This window comes from Acomys minous (assembly GCF_964271855.1).
Source record: "Acomys minous genome assembly, chromosome: 18".
In the NCBI taxonomy this organism is placed as follows: domain Eukaryota; kingdom Metazoa; phylum Chordata; class Mammalia; order Rodentia; family Muridae; genus Acomys; species Acomys minous.
This window is the reverse complement of record NC_140501.1, coordinates 64,957,910-64,976,698: the sequence shown is the minus strand read 5'-3', so window position 1 is coordinate 64,976,698 and position 18,789 is coordinate 64,957,910. Positions and strand designations below refer to the sequence as shown.

General features: G+C 48.2%; 1 protein-coding gene and 1 long non-coding RNA gene across 2 annotated transcripts; one reads left to right on the top strand and one right to left on the bottom strand.

The window, feature by feature from the left end:
* The first annotated feature begins 8,921 nt into the window (after window positions 1-8,921).
* On the top strand, window positions 8,922-17,271 carry NGDN (neuroguidin). Its single transcript, XM_084767592.1, has 11 exons — window positions 8,922-9,025; window positions 9,553-9,612; window positions 10,328-10,399; window positions 13,631-13,768; window positions 13,986-14,070; window positions 15,101-15,153; window positions 15,349-15,472; window positions 15,555-15,723; window positions 16,455-16,611; window positions 16,724-16,781; window positions 17,125-17,271. The coding sequence occupies exons 1-11, from the start codon at window positions 9,014-9,016 to the stop codon at window positions 17,142-17,144; spliced, it is 948 nt and encodes a 315-aa protein (XP_084623718.1). The 5' UTR covers window positions 8,922-9,013; the 3' UTR covers window positions 17,145-17,271.
* Window positions 10,640-13,624, bottom strand: LOC311589274. Its single transcript, XR_014776478.1, has 2 exons — window positions 12,113-13,624; window positions 10,640-11,532 (listed from the first exon to the last, which is right to left on the bottom strand). It is a non-coding gene; the product is annotated as an uncharacterized lncRNA (long non-coding RNA).
* Window positions 17,272-18,789: the final 1,518 nt, after the last annotated feature.

The following is an 18,789-nucleotide window of genomic DNA, read 5'->3' as shown; positions in this document are numbered from 1 at the left end:
GGTGGCCCATGTGTAAAAGCAGATGGGTGTGGTGGCCCATGTGTAAAAGCAGGTGGGTGTGGTGGCCCATGTGTAAAAGCAGGTGAGTGTGGTGGCCCACGTGTAAAAGCAGGTGAGTGTGGTGGCCCATGTGTAAAAGCAGGTGGTGTGGTGGCCCATGTGTAAAAGCAGGTGAGTGTGGTGGCCCATGTGTCACTCCAGTGTTTGGAAGGACAGGACAGAGGATTTCTGGAGCAAGCTGGCTCTCTGTATGAGACCCTGCAAATGAGCTCTAGGCTCAACTTAGAGACTCTGCCCCAATGAGCAAGGTAAAGGGAAACCAAGGAACGCTCCAGATGTCAACCTCAGGTCTTCACACATACCCCTGCACAAAAGTGCATGTGCTTTCTCACAGACACACACACTACACACATATACACACGAGGAGAAAAAAGTGTAAAGTACTGGGGTTCTGGAAATTGGCTTTTGATCAAGACAGGGAAGAGATTAAGGGAATTGAGGAACCCTATACTCCAACACATGTTATTTATAAGAAACTTGCTTTTAAAGGCAGGCGGTGGGGGGGGGGGGCGGGCGCGCGCGCGCGCGGGGATGCAGCTAAAGAGCTGCTCAGTGATTGAGATCACTGCCTGCTCTTCCAGAGGACCCAGGTTTGATTCCCAGCACCAACATGGTGGTTCACAGCCATCTGTAATTCCAGCTTTAGGAGATCTGACTCCCTCTTCTGGCCTCCGCTGGCACTAACTGCACATGATGCGCAGACATACATGCAGGCAAAACGCCCATACATGTAAAATAAATATGTAAATTGAATCTTTAAGACAAATAACTTTTTCTTATCTATATCCAAAGTTAAAGGATGGCATGACAGCACATGTGGTAACAATGGTATTCAGGAGGGGAAAAGGTCCAGAATTCAACATCAGCTTAGGTGGGGGAAAAAAAATAATAAGTAGAAGGATGAAGAAAAATAGACCATCCTAATACTGATCAAAAAAGAGATGGATGAATCATATTGATTTTAGGCCATGAGGACCTTACAGAAAGGAAAATTATCAGGGGTAAAGTGTGGCAGCAAATAATGATAAAGAGGTCAATTCTGCAAGACACAATAAAGTAAGACACAATAGTGTAGGTGTATCTTTTTAATCTGTTTTTATTTGGGTTTCTTATATTTCTTTCTCCCTTCTCCACCCTAATCCCTTCCAACACCCCAACAGCAGGTAGAAGAGAAAAAAGGTTAGTGGGGAGAAGGGGCGTGGTTTTCCTTGGCGACTTGCTGCTGTTTAGGGTTGTTGGGTTCCTTGGGGGCGAGTCCAATCCTCCTTTCAGGAGACCTCAGACTTCTCGTCATGCGACAGCAACCTGGAGAAGCAGCAGCTTTCTTCTTTCTTGGAGCCCCCAGTCTCTCTCTCTCTCTCTCTCTCTCTCTCTCTCTCTCTCTCTCTCTCTCTCTCTCTGGGTCTGGCTTTCATTCTCCTTGGCAAAGGCCATGCCCCCCCCCCCCCGCAGGAGGCAGTTCCAGCTGACAAGCATCACGTGCCCTCTCTCATCAGTTGTCCATAGAATGGAGCAGCCCCCATATCCCACACCTGGATTAAAACAAAAACATGTTTACATATCATAAGCCAAAACTTCCATAATGCTATAGTTCTTACTGTTGGCAATCGGAGTTCTAGGAAAAAAGCATGGCTGGGTTAAACAAAGTTTCTATTAGGCTGATTAACTGATTGGAATGTCAGTGTTTAGGGAAAGTTTGGAATGTCTCAGCTTTCGAGCCAACTTATCTTGGCTATCATAGCCCACTCTGTCTGGCCTGGCATCCTATGATGACCCAGATAACATAAATTTTGGAATATACAGTTTTCACCAACTCAGAGGTAAGAATTTCAGATCGCTCAAGTGGCTGCACCTGCCTAACCGATGGATTTAAGTGTGTCTTGATTTATGATTTTCTTTTGTTCTGTTCCTATAGCAATTTCATAAAGCTACTACCATGTTTAAACAGTATTGGGGTAACTGAGCCCACGTTCCCAGGCCATAGCCACTCATAACTGGTTCCAGAACAAACTGTCTCTTACTGCTTTTAAACTGAGAGCCGTGTCCTTCTGTCTACACCTAACGAGAAAGAGTCAGAATACAGAAGGCGAAAACCTACACAAGTGCAAGGAGATCTGGATAAATCCGCTATTAGTTAAAGAGTTCATTCCCCTCTTCTGAGTGACAGGGCTCAGAAGCACGAAGTCACCAATAGCTGAACCAAACAATAATCAGTTAATCGGATCTAACTGGCATGTAAAAAATACTTTATCCAGTGACAACAGCATGCACACTTGGCTCAGACTCACAAAGAACGCCCATCAGGATGCTGTCAAACATGCCTGACCAATGAGAAGAGGCGGGATCCTGAACAACGGCCCTGCGGCCGCCGAAGGATTGAAATTAGGAACTAACAACAGAGAGAGTCCTGGAAATATTCAGAATATTTAGCAATTAAACAGAATGTTTCTAAATAATATGTAAGTTAAAGAATAAGCCTCGAGACAAGTGTTTTGAGGTGACTTGTTGTGATGGCGTACGCCATTGATTCAGAGAATCAAGAGTTCGAGGCCAGCCTGGCATATAATGTGACCCTGTCTCAAAAAAGCAAAACAGGAGGCTGTCTCAGTTGCAGAAGTTCTATCAGAAAATTGTAAGAAAAGATTAAAAAGAGACTTTAAAAAAATTGGAAAGAGCTGAGGCCAGGTGTGGTGGCACACACCTTTAGTCCCAAACTCAGGAGGCAGAAGCAGGCAGATCTCTGTGAGTTCCAGGCCAGCCTGGTCTACTTAGTTGAGTTCCAGGACGTCAAAGGTCACTTTAGTGTGATGCTGTCCAATAAATAAAAAAAAGTAAAAGAAAAGAAAAAGGAAGGAAGGAAGAAAGAAGGAAGGAAGGAAGAAAGAAAGAAAGAAAGAAAGAAAGAAAGAAAGAAAAAGAAAGAAAACAAAACAAGAAAGGAAGAGAAGGGGAAAAAGGGAAGATGTGGGCCTGAGGCAGTAGCTCAGCTCACATGGCAGCTCACATTTCCAGTGGATCTGGCGCCCTCTTCTGGCCTTGTCAGGAATTGGGCAAAGATGTGGAGTCATAAACACATTTAAAAAAAAAATTTTTTTTTTTTTCCTTTTAAAAAGATCTCCAGTTTAAGGCACCAAGTGGTCACCATAAAATTCAGGGCATTTCTAACAAAACCAGAATTCAACTGATTCAAAATTTCAAAACTTGCATGTACTTTTCCTTAGCTTTAGAGATTTGAGACATGGCCTAATTAGCACATTTTGGGCTTGGGCTTGCTTCTAAATTCCTGAGGAAACCCTGTCAACATAAGACCCTTCCACTGTGAGCCCAGGGGTGCCCATGACAACTGATACAGCCTCAGGGCACCCCTATGCCTAAGGTTCAGGGGACATTGTGGAAGAGGAGGTGTGTCTTACTAAGGATCACTACTGCCATAGTGAAATATTATGACCAAAAGCAAACTGAGGAGAAAATTTGCTTCCCCGCCCCTTACACTTCCACATCATAGTCCATCACAGAAGAAAGTCCGGGCAGGAGCCTGCAGGCAGGAGCAGAAACACAGGCCACGCAGGGGTGCTGCTCACTTGCTTGCTCCTCATGGCTTGCTCGGCCTGCTTTCTTACAGAAGGCAGGACCACCATCTCAGGGGTGGCCCCGCTCACAATGGATGGGGCCCCTCCCACATCAACCGCTAATTAAGAAAAATGCCCTACGGATCTTTTTTTTTTTTTTTTTTTTTAATTTATTCTTGTTACATCTCATTGGTTATCCCATCCCTTGTATCCTCCCATTCTTCCCTCCCTCCCATTTTCCCCTTATTCCCCTCCCCTATGACAGTTCCTGGGGGGGACTTCCTCCCCCTCTATATGATCATAGGGTATCAAGTCTCTTCTTGGTATGCCCTAAGGATCTTACGAAGGCATTTTCTCAACCGAAGTTTCCTCCTTGTGGATGACTCTAGCCTGCATCGAATTATCATAAAACTTTCCACAGGGAGAAAAGATCTTAAGAGCCAGAGGACCAGGGAGGGCATCTGCTACAGGACAGTGTCTTCTATATATGACAGGTCACTGCACCTGTGAAATCTTAACAGGATGATTGTCTGAACAAGTCCAGCACAGTGACTCCGCTGGCATTTGGTGCTAAGAAAGGGAAATATTTGACCACGTCCCCTGGAAGGAGAGGCCTGGTGGCACTCAGAAGAAGGATAGCAGGCTACCAAGAAGAGACTCGATACCCTGTGAGCATATACAGGGGGAGGAGGTCCCCCTCAGTCACAGTCATAGGAGAGGGGAGTAAGGGGAAAATGGGAGGGAGGGAGGAATGGGAGGATACAAGGGATGGGATAAACATTGAGATGTAATAAGAATAAATTAATAAAATAAAATAAAATAATAAATAAATTACAATCTAGAAAAAATTTTAAAAATAAAGAAAAAGAAAGGGAAATGTGCCCTCTGATAGCTTATCCAATCCACATGGCCACCCTAAACGCATATGCCCTAGCTTGCTTCCCGTTGCTGTTATAAACACCACGGCCAAACGCAATGTGGAGAGGAGAGGGTTTGTTTCATCTTACAGCTCTGAGGTCTCAGGCCTGAGGGAAGTTAGTGCAGGAGCTTAAGCAGGAGCCTGCAGCCCGGAACTAGAACAGGAAACACGGAGGAACGATGCTGCCCGGCTTGACCTGTGCCTTGTTCGGCTTGTTTTCTTGTACGCCCCAGGACCACCTGAGGAGTGAGTGCCCACTCCCAGATCAGTCGTCACTCAGGCTTGCCCACAGGCCTCTCTTATGAAGGCATTTTCTCAATTGGGGTTCCCTCTTTCCAGCCTGTGTCACGTTAACAAAAGTCTAACCAGAACAACATATATCCCTAAACGCATAAGCAACACTGAATAGAGTCAGCACGGTGCATTTATATATGCATATCTGTCTGTCTGTCTGTCTGTGCAAAACAATAAAGAAGAAATCATGAGGTTGAGATGGAAAGGGAAGAACACAGGAGGACTTGGAGGAGGGAGAACGTGGGGTGAAAATTATGTAAATATGTACTCATGAAATTTTCAAAAATGGTAAAAGAAATGTTAACAATTAAAATCGCAATTAAATTCATATTCCTAAAATATTTTTGTTTTGCTCAGTATATATTTGTGAATGTTATGAGTAGTTACCAGTGTATGGAACTGTTAAGCAAAAAAGGAAGATTAAATGATCTTGTGTTTCTTGCTTGCTGGTTGAATCTGAAATAACTTTATAAAGGTTTATTGTATTGTTAACTCTAATATTTCTTGTAAACACATGAGGTGATTGGTATTTTAATGATAAAAATAAAGCAGTATTATTTATTTTCTCAGATATTGTAATAGTTTGTCCATAACACATATAAACAAACTTCAAGTTCCAAAGAAAGCAAAATCTTTTTTCTTTCCAAGACAGGGTTTCCCTGTGTAGACTTGGCTGTCCTGAACTCACTTTGTAGACCAGGCTGGCCTCGAACTCACAGCAATCCACCTGCCTCTTCCTCTCGAGTGTTGGGATTAAAGGCGTGCACCACCACTGCCCGGATCAAAATCTTAATTGTGTTAGGAAGAATAATGTTAAAACAGAAGTTTCACATGCAGATCCTAATAGATAAGCAACAAATGCTGGCAAGATGGCTCAGAGTCAAGGCGCTGTCCACCAGCCTGGCCAACTGAGTTCTATTCTTAGGACTCACAAAGTGGAAGAAAATCCAACTCCTGTTTGTTTTCCTTTGACCTCCACACATGTGCTCCACACATATAAGAAATCAATTTTTTTTTGCTTTGTTTTGTTTTTTGAGACGAAGTTTCTTGTCCTGGCTGTCCTGGACTCGCTTTATAGACCAGGCTGGCCTCGAACTCACAGAGATCCACCTGCCTCTGCCTCCCTGAGTGCTGAGATTACAGGCATGCACCACCGTGCCCAGCTTAAATATTTTTTTAAAAGATAGAAAGATACAAAAACTCTTCATTGGCTAGGTAGGCCGTTACAATGCTCTGAGCCTCCCAGTGGACCTTAAATAGGAAATAAATATCATAGGCAAATCCTCTATCCCATTTTTTTTCTTGAGACAGGGTCTCTCTGTGTAGCCTTGGCTGTCCTGGACTCTTTGTAGACCAGGCTGGCCTCGAACTCACAGAGATCTGCTTGCCTCTGTCCCCGAGTGCTGGGATTACAGGCGTGTGCCACTGTACCTGGCTCTGTCCCATTTTATGTAGTAGAAACTAGGTAATCTGCTAGAATTCGAGATACAATAGGAGCACTCTGTTTTGCTTTAAAAAGAAAAAAAATTCACTTATGTGTACTGTTATCAGTAAGAATGAGACGCCATGCAACAAATATGATATGGGGAGATATATTTGGGGAAAGGAGAGGGGAGAGGAGTTAGGGCCTGAGTGGGCCATGAGGTAGAGACAGAGATAGACAGTGGGAGAGAAAGAGATGGAGGTGGGGAGGGTGCCCCCCACACTGGGAGAGAGGAAATTGTGGCAGAGAGAGGGCAAGAGATAGAGACAAAGTGGCGTTGGTCCTTTTATATCTGGTGCGCAGCTGAAGCGCATCTGGTCCGCACCTGGTGGTGGCAGGTGATGATGCCAGAGGTTGCTAAGCAACCTAGAGGCGGGCTAGTGGGTCAGCTCGGGAACTGACATTCTTCCCTTTTCCTATAATTAAAAAAATGAGGAATTAGGAAAGGGTGGTGGAAGTGAGGATGTTGGGCTGCTTCTCCCGTAAGGCAAGTTAAAGTATATAACTGTAGGTTCACTGGAGGCGACTCTTGGGCACCATGCGACGGGGGCTGGGGAGAGGGGGGGAGTGACGAGGACCAACAAAACGTCCAGACTGTATGATGAAGGGGAGAGGAAGAGACCCAGCCCTGCAAAGTTCAGGGTAGAGAGCAGCGTATGCCAGCCGTGTCCTGCCGCAGATAGGGACCAAGGAGTGCCGGGAGCACCGGGAGCTGTCTGTCCTGGGTCTGAAGCATGCCATTTCAACCTTTTGTTGACAAATAAGTGGATAAGGGGTGAAGAAATCAATCATTTCTGGCTGCTTCCTGCTGACTTGGGGGTGAAGACATCTTTGGGGGAACCCTAAGAGAATGGAGGTGGGATGGGGTGGGTTGACAAAGCCCTGGGAGAGCCAGGTGTTTCCTTTGCCCCTGTCCAGGATCTGTGAGCACAGCAGTCTGCGAGGGTAGACGGGAGCACCGGTGGGAAGCTGCTTCAGTGCTGTCCTGGATGCGGAAAGCAGCCGGACCTGTCAGGATGCTGGAGCAGGTATAAAGGCAGAGGACACAGTTAAGTAGGCTAGGGAGAAAATTATTTTAGGTGCACATTTGAAATGTTTAGGCCCATGGGCTTGGTAGTTTGGGGGAGGGGAGTCCCGAAACCAGGAAAAGGGGAGGAATCCCATCTTTTGAACTAGGCAATAGAAACCTCGGTTGCTGATTGGCAGTGGCTCTTATCTGGAGTGTGACCTGGGGATTCGAATGGATCTCCTGAAGCTTACAGGAATCTTTTTTTTCCCCCTCCTAACTTTACAAATCTTCAGTGAAATATATAGTGTAGAAAAAGGTAATAGACGTACATGTACGCCCGTGTGTGGGGTGGGGGGGTCACAGAATGAACTAAGAGCCCCTTGGAGCTGAACTTACAGGTAGTTACGAGCTGCCTGGTGTGGATGCTGGAAATTGTCCTCTGCAAGAACAGTTAAAGTGCTCTTAACCGCTGAGCCATCCCTCCAGTCCCCTTTTGTTTTATTTGAGACAGGGTCTCACAAAGTAGACCAGGCTGGTCTCGAACTCATGGAGATCTGCTTGTTTCTTGGCTACAGAGAGTTGGGACTAAAGGCAAAAGCTACTCTTTAGACATGGCTCAGAGGTTATGAACATGCCTTTTATAGCTGTGAACCCAACAGCCCGAGTTCGGTTCCCAGGGTTCCCTATGGCTAATCATAAGGATCTGGAAGCCTGGATTCAGTGCTTGCAATCTCTCAGAAATTCAGGGGGAACAACAACAACAACAGTGGATAGACTAGATTTCCAGTCCGAAGTCTGCTCTTGCGTTGTGCGAGGAAAATGCAAGCCCAGCACCACCCTAGTACTGTATTCTGTAATGCGGATGACGGGGAGCGGGCGTTTTGGAAGATACTGAGAAAAGATGAGGGGGGCAAAAGAACTATGCACAGCTTGGGTTTCAACCAAGGTCTGCGGCGCACTGATGGAGCCACGCGGAAGGCATGCAGGTTGAGCCGCGTATTCCCTAGAGAGGCGTGCAGAGCGCACTGCGGCCTCTGCGCAGCATCCTGCGTGTTCACGGGAAGGGTGGGCAGGTGATGCGGCAGTCGGCTTCTGAACCGTGGCTCCGGGCTCCTCCATCCCAACCGTCCAGGTCACTGATGAAAAGGACTCCACTGTACAAGGACGATCACAGAACCTGGAAGGGGGAAGGAATTTGGAAGTCCAGGGGAACAATGGCCTCACAGCAAACGTGCCCGTCCGAGAGCAAAGCCGAAGGCCGCCACCTAGCGGTCTGTTCTTGGTACTACACGGAAAATGCCGTGCAAACACTGGCACTGCGGCATCTGAGAGCCAATGAGCTCTCGGGCCGCTTAGCTAATTTCTTTGTTTTCATTGGTCTCTCCACCTGTCAATCAATCATGTACACAGCTTTTATTGGGAGTGGCTTCAATCATTCTTTGTAAACCACGAATCACAATGCTTCTGTCCCAGCCCGTCTCCTACGCCTTTAGCACGCCTCTGCGTCTGACGAAATTAGCCAGCACCTTTATTCCATTGGCTAGATGAGGTCCCGCCTCCTTGTTTAGCGGAAACGAAAGAGCTCCCATTTCTATTGGCTGAGATTTGCAAGCTGTGGTTGTCTATCTAATCTATGAACTCCCCGGAAGTTCGGCCCGGAAAGGGTGGGCTTTGCAAAGATGGCGGCTCCGGTGAGTTTCGTCTCGTTGTTTCCCCTCGTTAACTGCTGCGGACGTTTCCTTTCGCCTCCGCGGATCGTGGCGAACCGTTGGCACCGAGGAAGAGTGGTGATGGAAGTTGTTTCAGGGATGCGCTCTCCTTGACAGCGCAGTCTTATAAGTCAGAAGAGAGAGAGAGAGGGTCAGATGCTGCGTGGTGGCTGGTTCCGGACAGGAGGCTAACACAGAATTATCCTTCAAAAAGAGCTTTATTAGGAGAGCCTCGTGGCCATGGCTGGCCGTGGTCTGGCCTTGAAGTGGGAGAATTTTACGAGAACATTAGGAGAAATAGCTGTCAGGCACAATGTTTCGGGGTCGCAGAGCAAAAGCAGCCGCGAGGTTCGGCGCTGAAGTTCTCCGGGGTGTGTGTGTGTAAAAGCGGCCCAGTGTGTCGAGTGTTCTGAAGGAAAGGGGGGGGGGGGGTTGATAGGCTGTACGTTCTGCCGTCTCCTAGCCCAAAGTAAGAAATTGACCACACTTTCCTGTCCCCTTATCTGTAGGAAGTGCTGGAGTCAGACGTGACAAGTTCAATAACACTTTTGAAAAACCTCCAGGAACAGGTGAGTGTTGTCCCCCTTTTAGAGTAAATTAGGCAGGAGTTAACTAACTTTGTCCGTCTCATCCACACACTTTGATGACTTAGGGACAGATATTTGAATACTACCAAAAAAAATCTTAAATGTAAATTAAAAGCCTTTTATGTTTTCCATGAAAGTTCAGAGTGATTCAGTTCAGCACCCAAAGAAATACAGAAAACTGTTTTGTATTAGGTTATACCTAAACTCCTTTCCTTAAATAGCTAAGGGAACAGCTGTTGATACGCATGTACACAGCTTGCTGTTTTGTAAGATCTGTTGGTACAGATTGAGCTTCACACGCCTCAGCCTACTTGTGTAGTGGCCCACGTCTTTAATCCCAGCACTTGGGAGGCAGAAGCGGGCGGATCTCTGTGAGGTCAAGGCCAGCCTGGTGTCCGTACAGTGAGTTCCAGGACAGCCAAGGCTACACAGAGAAACCCTATTTTTTAAAAAAAAAGAAAGAAACTTACACTTATTATCCTCATTCTCACACTCCTCATCCACCCCCTTCTCCTGGTTCCTTAACAATCCCCTCCCCTAGCTTTAGGAAGCAAAATGAAGTTTTTCTCTTCAGTGGCTTCCAGCAACAACGTTTCAGATCATTTTTAGGTGGCACCATCTAGTATTTCTGCTTCCCTGTTCACAAATGTTCCCTGTAGCCCCGTGGACTATCCAAGTTTAATCTGGCTAATTTCAGGTGATGGCTGTTACTGCACAAGTGCAAGCACTAACCACAAAGGTTCGAGCGGGGACATTCTCTACAGAGAAGGTAAGTGTTCTTGGAGGACGGCTGGAGAGGCAGCTCAGTGGTTAGCGCGGCTTGGCGCCCTTCCCAGGGGACCTGAGTTTGGTTCCCAGCACTCAACTTCTGTGTGGCTCACAACTCCAGCTCCAGGGCAGACCATATACCTTTTGGTCTCCACGGGCACCCTCACATGTGGGTTGTGTGTACACACACACAGAGCATCCTTTCAAACGATGCGCCTGCTGGTTTTGTTGTTACTGTGAATTTACTGTGTGGTACGCCTAGGTCCTAAGTGTGAGAGCTTCATCTAAGAGGAGTGGCTTCTGTGCAGGTCAGGTAGGAAGGAGTGCACAGCAGAGGCAAAAGGTCAGCAGTGGCCGGCATGCTACAGAAATTGAGGGATATTGGGCCAGCCGAGCACAGAGCAAAAAAGGTATCTCAGAGGGAGCTGCAGGAGTTTGAAGAATAAATATGAGCCAGAAATATTCACAGTTGCAGTGTTTTATGGGAGTAAATGATTCTGTGGGTGGTTATACATACATTGTGTGTGTGTGTGTGTGTGTGTGTGTGTGTGTGTGTGTGTGTGTGTGTGTGTGATATGTGGGTAAGACATAAGCCGTAGTGTCACTCTGGGAGTCTTGTAGGACAGCTGAGAAGTTGCTCTTTCGTTTCATATACTCTTAGATGGTGTTAGTTTGGGACATGGTGGTTCTATATACAGAAGAGCTTTTCATTTTCTGTGGTTTCTGCCACCTGAGATGACAGCAATCTGAAAATACTAAATGTAAAGTTTCAGTTACAACCTCATAAGTTGGTTTGGTTTGGTTTGGTTTGGTTTTTCGAGATAGGGTTTCACCGTGGCCTTGGCTGTCCTAAACTTGCTTTGTAGACCAGGCTGGCCTCGAACTCACAGAGATCCACCTGCCTCTGCCTCTCTGCCATTGCAAACATTCATCGGCACTGTTGGAATGCATCATTTGTGTTTTAAAATGCTGTTAATCTGTCACAAAATACCACTGACTAACAGATGCTTCCTAATCTGAGATGCTAAAATATAAAATTAGCTGCAGTAGCTCCTTCTCTTCCTTGGGCCCTCTTTTCCTTTTCATCCTCTTTGGTTTGTTTACACTGGAGCTTGCTATGAAACACAGGCTGGCCTCGAACTCACCACCTTACTCTTCTACCTTCCAAATTCTAGGATTATAGGTTCTCTGATGTGCAGTAAAATAGGCTAGCTTTCACATTAAAATTTGAGGAAAGCATATCAGAATTTTATAGAACATACTTGGGACTATTTGTGTCAGTAAAGGACAACTCTTGGTGACTTTGCCACCTTGACCGGGAAGGCTCTGCTGTTACTGTATTTGGGTCTTTACAACAGTCTCACTGTGCAACCCCGACTGGCTGATGGTCCTCCTGCCTCCATCTCTTCAGTTCAAAGCCTACGGGCTGGAACTGCCTTGCACTTTCACATCTTGTGCTTTTGACCCAAGTTTGGTCTGTGAATATGTATGTGATTTGTCTGCTTGTTTGTTTTTGAGACAAGGACTCACTGTGTAACCCTGGCTGTCCTGGAGTTCACCGTAGACCAGGCTGGCCTTGAGCATGACCACCACGACCAGCCCAAGGCAGTAGCTTTTTTTTTTCTTTTTCTTTTTTTCTTTTTTTTTAAAGACAGGGTTTCTCTGTTTAATGGAGCTCTGGCTATCCTGGACTTACTTTGTAGACTAGGCTGGCCTCAAACTCAACTCACAGAGATCCTCCTGCCTCTGCTTCCCCAAGTGCTGAGATTAAAGGCATGCACCACTATGCTGGCTTTATATATATATATATATATATATATATATATATATATATATATAGTTTTGTTTTTGCTTGTTTGTTTGTTTTTGGTTTTTCAAGACAGGGTTTCTCTGTGTAGCCTTGGTTGTTCTGACTCACTTTGTATACTAGGCTGTCCTCAAACTCACAGCGATCCACCTGCCTCTGCCTCCAGAGTGCTGGGGTTAAAGCTGTGCACCACCACACCCACCCTCTTTTATTTGTTTTAATAGGAATAATATATATGCTTGTTGAAAAGGTTGTTTTTCAGCCAGGCGTGGTGGCGCACGCCTTTAATCCCACACTCAGGAGGCAGAGACAGGCGGATCCCTGTGAGTTCGAGGCCAGCCTGGTCTACAAAGTGAGTCTAGGACAGCCAAGGCTACACAGAGAAACCCTGTCTCAAAAAACCAAAAATATAAAGAAAGAAAGAAAAAAAGGAAAAGAAAGAAAGAAAATGTTGTTTTTCATAGTGTAAGTACTTGTTTCTCTACTCTCCTCATCTCTCCAGTTACTAGGCTTTTCTATGCATATAAAAATGTGTGCAGCGGGCAAGATGACTGTTTCAGTCGTGAAACACACCTAGTTGTGGGAGGAGAAAACTGCCTCCACACAGTGTCCTCTGACCTCTGTGCATTCGGGGTTAGTTGCCTGAGCTCACAGACACATCTTACATAATAATAAAGTTTTTAGAAAGTATATACAGCACACAGCCCATTAGAACCGTATTATAATCACTTTCTACAACTTTGGTTGACATTGATTTAGTTCCATGTCAATGTTTGTAAATAACTTGTCTTATCTGTATTGTAATGGGGATGATTTAAAGATCAGCACTATGTGGAGGTCTTTTGTTGTTGTTGTTGTTGTTAACACTTGAGAGGGCCTATCAGTGAGATGAGCCTAAGGCTGCTCTGAAGTGCACAGCGGCAGACTGGCACGCTTTCTCGGGAATCACGTGACTCAGACATCAGCAGCCCTGAGACTACAGCCTGTCTAGTCCTTGGGCAACTTTGGATAGGTTCTCGGATGGCCAGCACTCACCCATGGGGCTGCATCTCAGGGCCTCCTGTGGGCGCCTGAGACGCTGTGTGTGCTCGCTCCTCTGTGGTCTGCTCTCCTGCTGCACAGCTCCAGCGTTTCTCCGTCTCCACGTTGTATGCTCTGTATACTTTTCATCGCTGCGCTCACAGTACGATGGAGATATCATTATGTAAAATAGAGGTTTCTGGAACAAAAGGCCATTGATACTGTGACAGTTGGACTGAGGTGGCCACTAAGTGACCGACAGCATTTGCATTGTGGGTAAGCTAGCTAAAGGGATGATTCACGCACCGTGGACTACTTGGGAAAAACATTGCCTGGTGTTTGCCCCGGCTGCTCCTCCTGTTTCTTTGACTAAAACTACGTCTCTTGCTGTTGTGTTTAACTCAGGGTCTGAGCTTCTTGGAAGTGAAAGACCAGCTGTTGCTCATGTACCTCATGGACCTGAGCCACCTCATCCTGGACAAAGCCTCGGGAGGATCTCTTCACGGACATCCTGCAGTCTTGAGGCTGGTGGAAATTCGCACGGTACTAGACCTTGTTGGTCTGGAGTCCTAGCTTCTGAGGCCTGCACTCCATGGCTGTCGCAGTGGCCCTGGGTGTTCTCCATTTAGGCAGGGGAAGGCGTTCTGTCTGCATTCGCTCTGCTTTGTGAATGTTTTAGTTGCCTTATCTGGGACATTGCTGGTGGTGTGTGCCTGACATAGGGAAGAAAATGTAACACTTTAAAATTACCACATCGTAGGTTTTAGAAAAACTTCGCCCCTTGGACCAAAAACTGAAGTATCAAATTGACAAACTGGTCAAGACTGCAGTGACGGGCAGCCTCAGTGAGTGGGAGGGCCGCGGGCCGCCTCAGTGAGTGGGAGGGCAGCCTCAGTGAGTGGGAGGGCCGCGGGCCGCCTCAGTGAGTGGGAGGGCCGCCTCAGTGAGTGGGAGGGCAGCCTCAGTGAGTGGGAGGGCAGCCTCAGTGAGTGGGAGGGCAGCCTCAGTGAGTGGGAGGGCCGCCTCAGTGAGTGGGAGGGCAGCCTCAGTGAGTGGGAGGGCCGCCTCAGTGAGTGGGAGGGCCGCCTCAGTGAGTGGGAGGGCAGCCTCAGTGAGTGGGAGGGCCGCCTCAGTGAGTGGGAGGGCAGCCTCAGTGAGTGGGAGGGCAGCCTCAGTGAGTGGGAGGGCAGCCTCAGTGAGTGGGAGGGCAGCCTCAGTGAGTGGGAGGGCAGCCTCAGTGAGTGGGAGGGCCGCCTCAGTGAGTGGGAGGGCAGCCTCAGTGAGTGGGAGGGCCGCCTCAGTGAGTGGGAGGGCAGCCTCAGTGAGTGGGAGGGCAGCCTCAGTGAGTGGGAGGGCAGCCTCAGTGAGTGGGAGGGCCGCCTCAGTGAGTGGGAGGGCCGCCTCAGTGAGTGGGAGGGCCGCCTCAGTGAGTGGGAGGGCCGCCTCAGTGAGTGGGAGGGCAGCCTCAGTGAGTGGGAGGGCAGCCTCAGTGAGTGGGAGGGCCGCCTCAGTGAGTGGGAGGGCCGCCTCAGTGAGTGGGAGGGCAGCCTCAGTGAGTGGGAGGGCCGCCTCAGTGAGTGGGAGGGCAGCCTCAGTAAGTGGGAGGGCCGCCTCAGTGAGTGGGAGGGCAGCCTCAGTGAGTGGGAGGGCCGCCTCAGTGAGTGGGAGGGCAGCCTCAGTGAGTGGGAGGGCAGCCTCAGTAAGTGGGAGGGCCGCCTCAGTGAGTGGGAGGGCAGCCTCAGTGAGTGGGAGGGCCGCGGGCCGCCTCAGTGAGTGGGAGGGCAGCCTCAGTGAGTGGGAGGGCCACCATAAAGTCGCAGATATCGGACCATTATAATGTTCCAGATCCTGTAAACTCTTGATCTCCTATTTCAGGTGAGAATGACCCGCTTCGTTTCAAACCTCATCCCAGCAATATGATAAGCAAGGTAAGGCTTATATCCACCGGAAATTAGCCTGTGGCGAGCCTGGTCCAGCAGGACCCTCTCCAGCCCAGGCCTTGCAGTGCTTCTGTGTGAGGCTTCCTGCCCTAGTCCTGCCCCCATCGCAGGGTGCACCCGCCGTGAGCTCGGTTGTCTGGCTAAAACTTCCTGAGTTTGCAGGAATTTATTTTTCTTTTGTAGTTGAGCTCTGAGGATGAAGAGGAAGATGAAGGAGAGGAGGGCCAGTCTGAGGCTGTAGGGAAGAAATCTGTAAAAGGAGCGTCTAAGAAATATGTCCCCCCACGCTTGGTTCCAGTACATTACGGTATGAGTTGTGCCTGTTGCCTCGTACGAGGGAGTTTTGTTTCCTTTTGCCTGTTCCAGAATAACCCTTGTGTATCACGTAGATGAGACAGAAGCTGAGCGGGAACAAAAGCGACTGGAAAAAGCCAAGAGACGGGCGCTGAGCAGCTCCGTCATCCGTGAGCTGAAGGAGCAGTACTCGGATGCCCCAGAGGAGATCCGTGACGCCCGGCACCCTCACGTCACTCGCCAGAGTCAGGAGGACCAGCATAGGTCGGCGTTCTTCTGCGTTTAGGGCTTCTCTCAATCCCCTGGGCCTCGCCCTCGGGCTTTGGGGCCGTGATGAAGTCTGGCCCAGGGAAGCCGGCGTTACCTAGAAAGCGGAGTGAAGCGCTTGGGACGGTGGCATAAGATTGATGAGTTTGAAGAACAGTGAGAACGAGGGGAAGGTTGTTCTGTTGTTTAATTACTTTTGTTCGTTTGCTTTTGCTTTCTCCTGTCTGTTCAGTTCTTTATGGCAGGGCTTTAGTGGGCGTCGGCCTCACAGTTCTTACTGTGGGGAGAAAGCAGTAAAGACAGGGTTTATGTTGGTGCTGAAGAGCCTTCTGCCCACTGGGAAAACACTAGGAAGACAAGTGAGCTGAACGCAGGCCCGTCAGCTTTGCTTGAGTGCGGTTTGATAGCTGATGGCTGTGCAGAGGAGCGGTTCAGGCAGTCCTGCCCCACGCCGCTGGACGGGAGACTTTTCTCTTGTAGTGTTAAGTCACTGTGTGTTTGGACCATAGATTAATCCATAGAGGCGAGGGAGGACCCAGCAGGAGGCATTTTAGTGCGGAAATCGGGCATTAAGGGTGCCACACATCCTTAGCTAAACACTGCTGGCCTGTGAGTGTCCTGAGGACCATTGAGCATGAGTAGGCACTGGGGCCCAGGGTCTGGGCAACTGTTTCCATCATCCTTGTCTGAACCTTCGGGAAACTGTTTGTTTGTTTGTTTTCTGACAGGATTAACTATGAAGAGAGCATGATGGTGCGGTTAAGTGTTAGCAAGCGAGAGAAGGGACGGCGAAAGCGAGCAAACGTTATGAGCTCCCAGCTTCATTCCCTCACACACTTCAGTGACATCAGTGCTCTGACCGGAGGGAACGCTCATCTGGATGAAGTGAGTCAGCCTTCGTGCTCTCGGCCACAGGGCGGGCCTCTCTGCAGTAAGCTTGGGGAGGGTGCTGGGGCTTAGCATGTACTACCAATTCTTCACTTCTGTTTGTCTCCAGGACCAGAATCCTATTAAAAAGCGGAAGAAGATACCTAAGAAAGGTCGGAAGAAGAAAGGTCAGTGAACACTAGGAGTTAGGTGGCCAGACGGAAAGTGTGAGTTGGCACACCACCTCTCAGCAGCTGCCGTCTCGAGTTGTGCCTAAATTCTTCCGTACTAGTCATTAACCTCTTTAGCTAGGCTGCCCCCTGCCCCTTCTCACAAGGGAGTCTCTGGATGACACTTCAGTGGCCCCACAACTCAGGGTCAGATGTCTAAAGTACAACTATAAAAACATCACCTGAAGGGGCTGCTCTCCTCAGCTGTGTTCACACCTCTCCTGAGCGCTCTGGACTGCTCCTCCTGGCATAAGCTCCTCCCACAGTCCTTTGCCTCACTCTTGGTTTCCTTCCATTCCAGGTTTTCGGAGGCGCCGGTGACATGCTTGTGCACTTGTATCATCCTGGGTGTTTCTAATTTCACCGTATGTAGGTGTTCTCTTTAGGCTGTGTTTGCCTTGGAAATGTGAGAAGATCTTTACTAAATAAAATTGGTTTTGCTTATGAATGAGAGGCCTTTTTGCCATACATCGTATGACTGGAGTTGCTGGGTGTGTGTGGTGCATTCAGTGAAAGGAGAGTGGAAGGGAAAGACTACTTTGAGAGGTTTTGTTTGCTGTTTTCTTTGGTAATATATTTTTCCTAGAAATTGTGAATTGATTATTTTTCAAAAAATAGATGTACAGTAGAATAATCAACCATCCCTAGCTCCTGTTGTCCCACTTTCCTGCACAATTTGATAAATTTAGAATTCTAAAATAACTGGTTTTAGGTTCTGTTGATCTCTCCAGCGTGGCCACCAGGTGGCATTAGTGGCTCAGGAAACCTGTGGTTGCTTGATAGACTAAAAGGCCTGGTCTGATGGTTCTATCCCTGTTTCCTGAATGCATTTCTTCGAAGGTGATGCCCATAGGCGCTTACCTCTGGTCAGTTCTGGGAAGACTTGTAAAGAGCAGCTGAAGTGACGGGGAGTGGCGGTAGACTTGTGGTCTGGCTGCTTAGTGGGTAAGGGGGCTTGACGACCTGAGATTCATCCCTGGGACCCAGGGGAGAGCCGACTCCTGAAAATGTCCTTTGAAGTTCCCTCTCCTGAGCCCCTCTCCACAAAGTCTGCAGAGAGTAATAAAATTAAGCTAGGGATGGCTGTACACAGCTGTAACGTGCCAGAGACAGGAGGGTGGATGACGCTGCCGGCTTAGCTCCAGCCTCAGAGAGACTTCAAAGGGGTAGTGAGCATGATGGAGCGGCGCAGAGCACCCACACCTCGCTCGGCCTCTGGCATGCGCACAAGTCCATACTCCATATGCAAACACAGTCACAAATCTTATTCTTGTGGACCAAGGAGTCTTTGTGGGTTGCCCCAGGATGGGCTTGCTGCTGGAGTTTCTGGTAAATCTGAGGGATCCTGTGCGCCTGAGACCTCATACTAATATTTACTAGGTGAGTCTAAGCAAAGAGCTGTAAGAATGTCGTTAGAGTGTGTGCCTTTCCAGCTGAGCGGCCTAGACAAGGTGGCTAACGCATGCTGTGAAGGCCAGGTGAGGTCGCGCGTGCCTGTGCTTCTCGCCGCAGGAAGGAGGCTGCAGCAGGGGCGTGAGGCTTGCCTGCACCACACAGTGAGTTCCAAGCCAGCCTGGGAAACAGCTAGAGCCTGGCTTCCTCAGGTGGGGCTGTAGCTCTGCTGTAGAGCACTGGCTTAGCGTATATACAAGACCATGCTTTATTCCCTAGTATGGGGTGGGCTAGAGGGATAAACAAAGATATTCAGTTAGAGCCGTCACATACATCACATGTAGGACTGCTGCATCTGTTTCTGATTTTGCTCTTTTGAAACAGGATCTCAAGATAGTCTAGGATGGTCTTGAACTGTGTGTTGAGGATGACCTTGAGGTCTTGATCTCCTGCCTCCTAAATGCTGGAATGTATAGGCAAGCACCACGAAGCGTAGCTGCTGTTTCTAATTTATTAAGATGTAAGATTACATCTTGCCTCACTTCTGCTAGAGGCCCTGGCTTCAGAGACCATA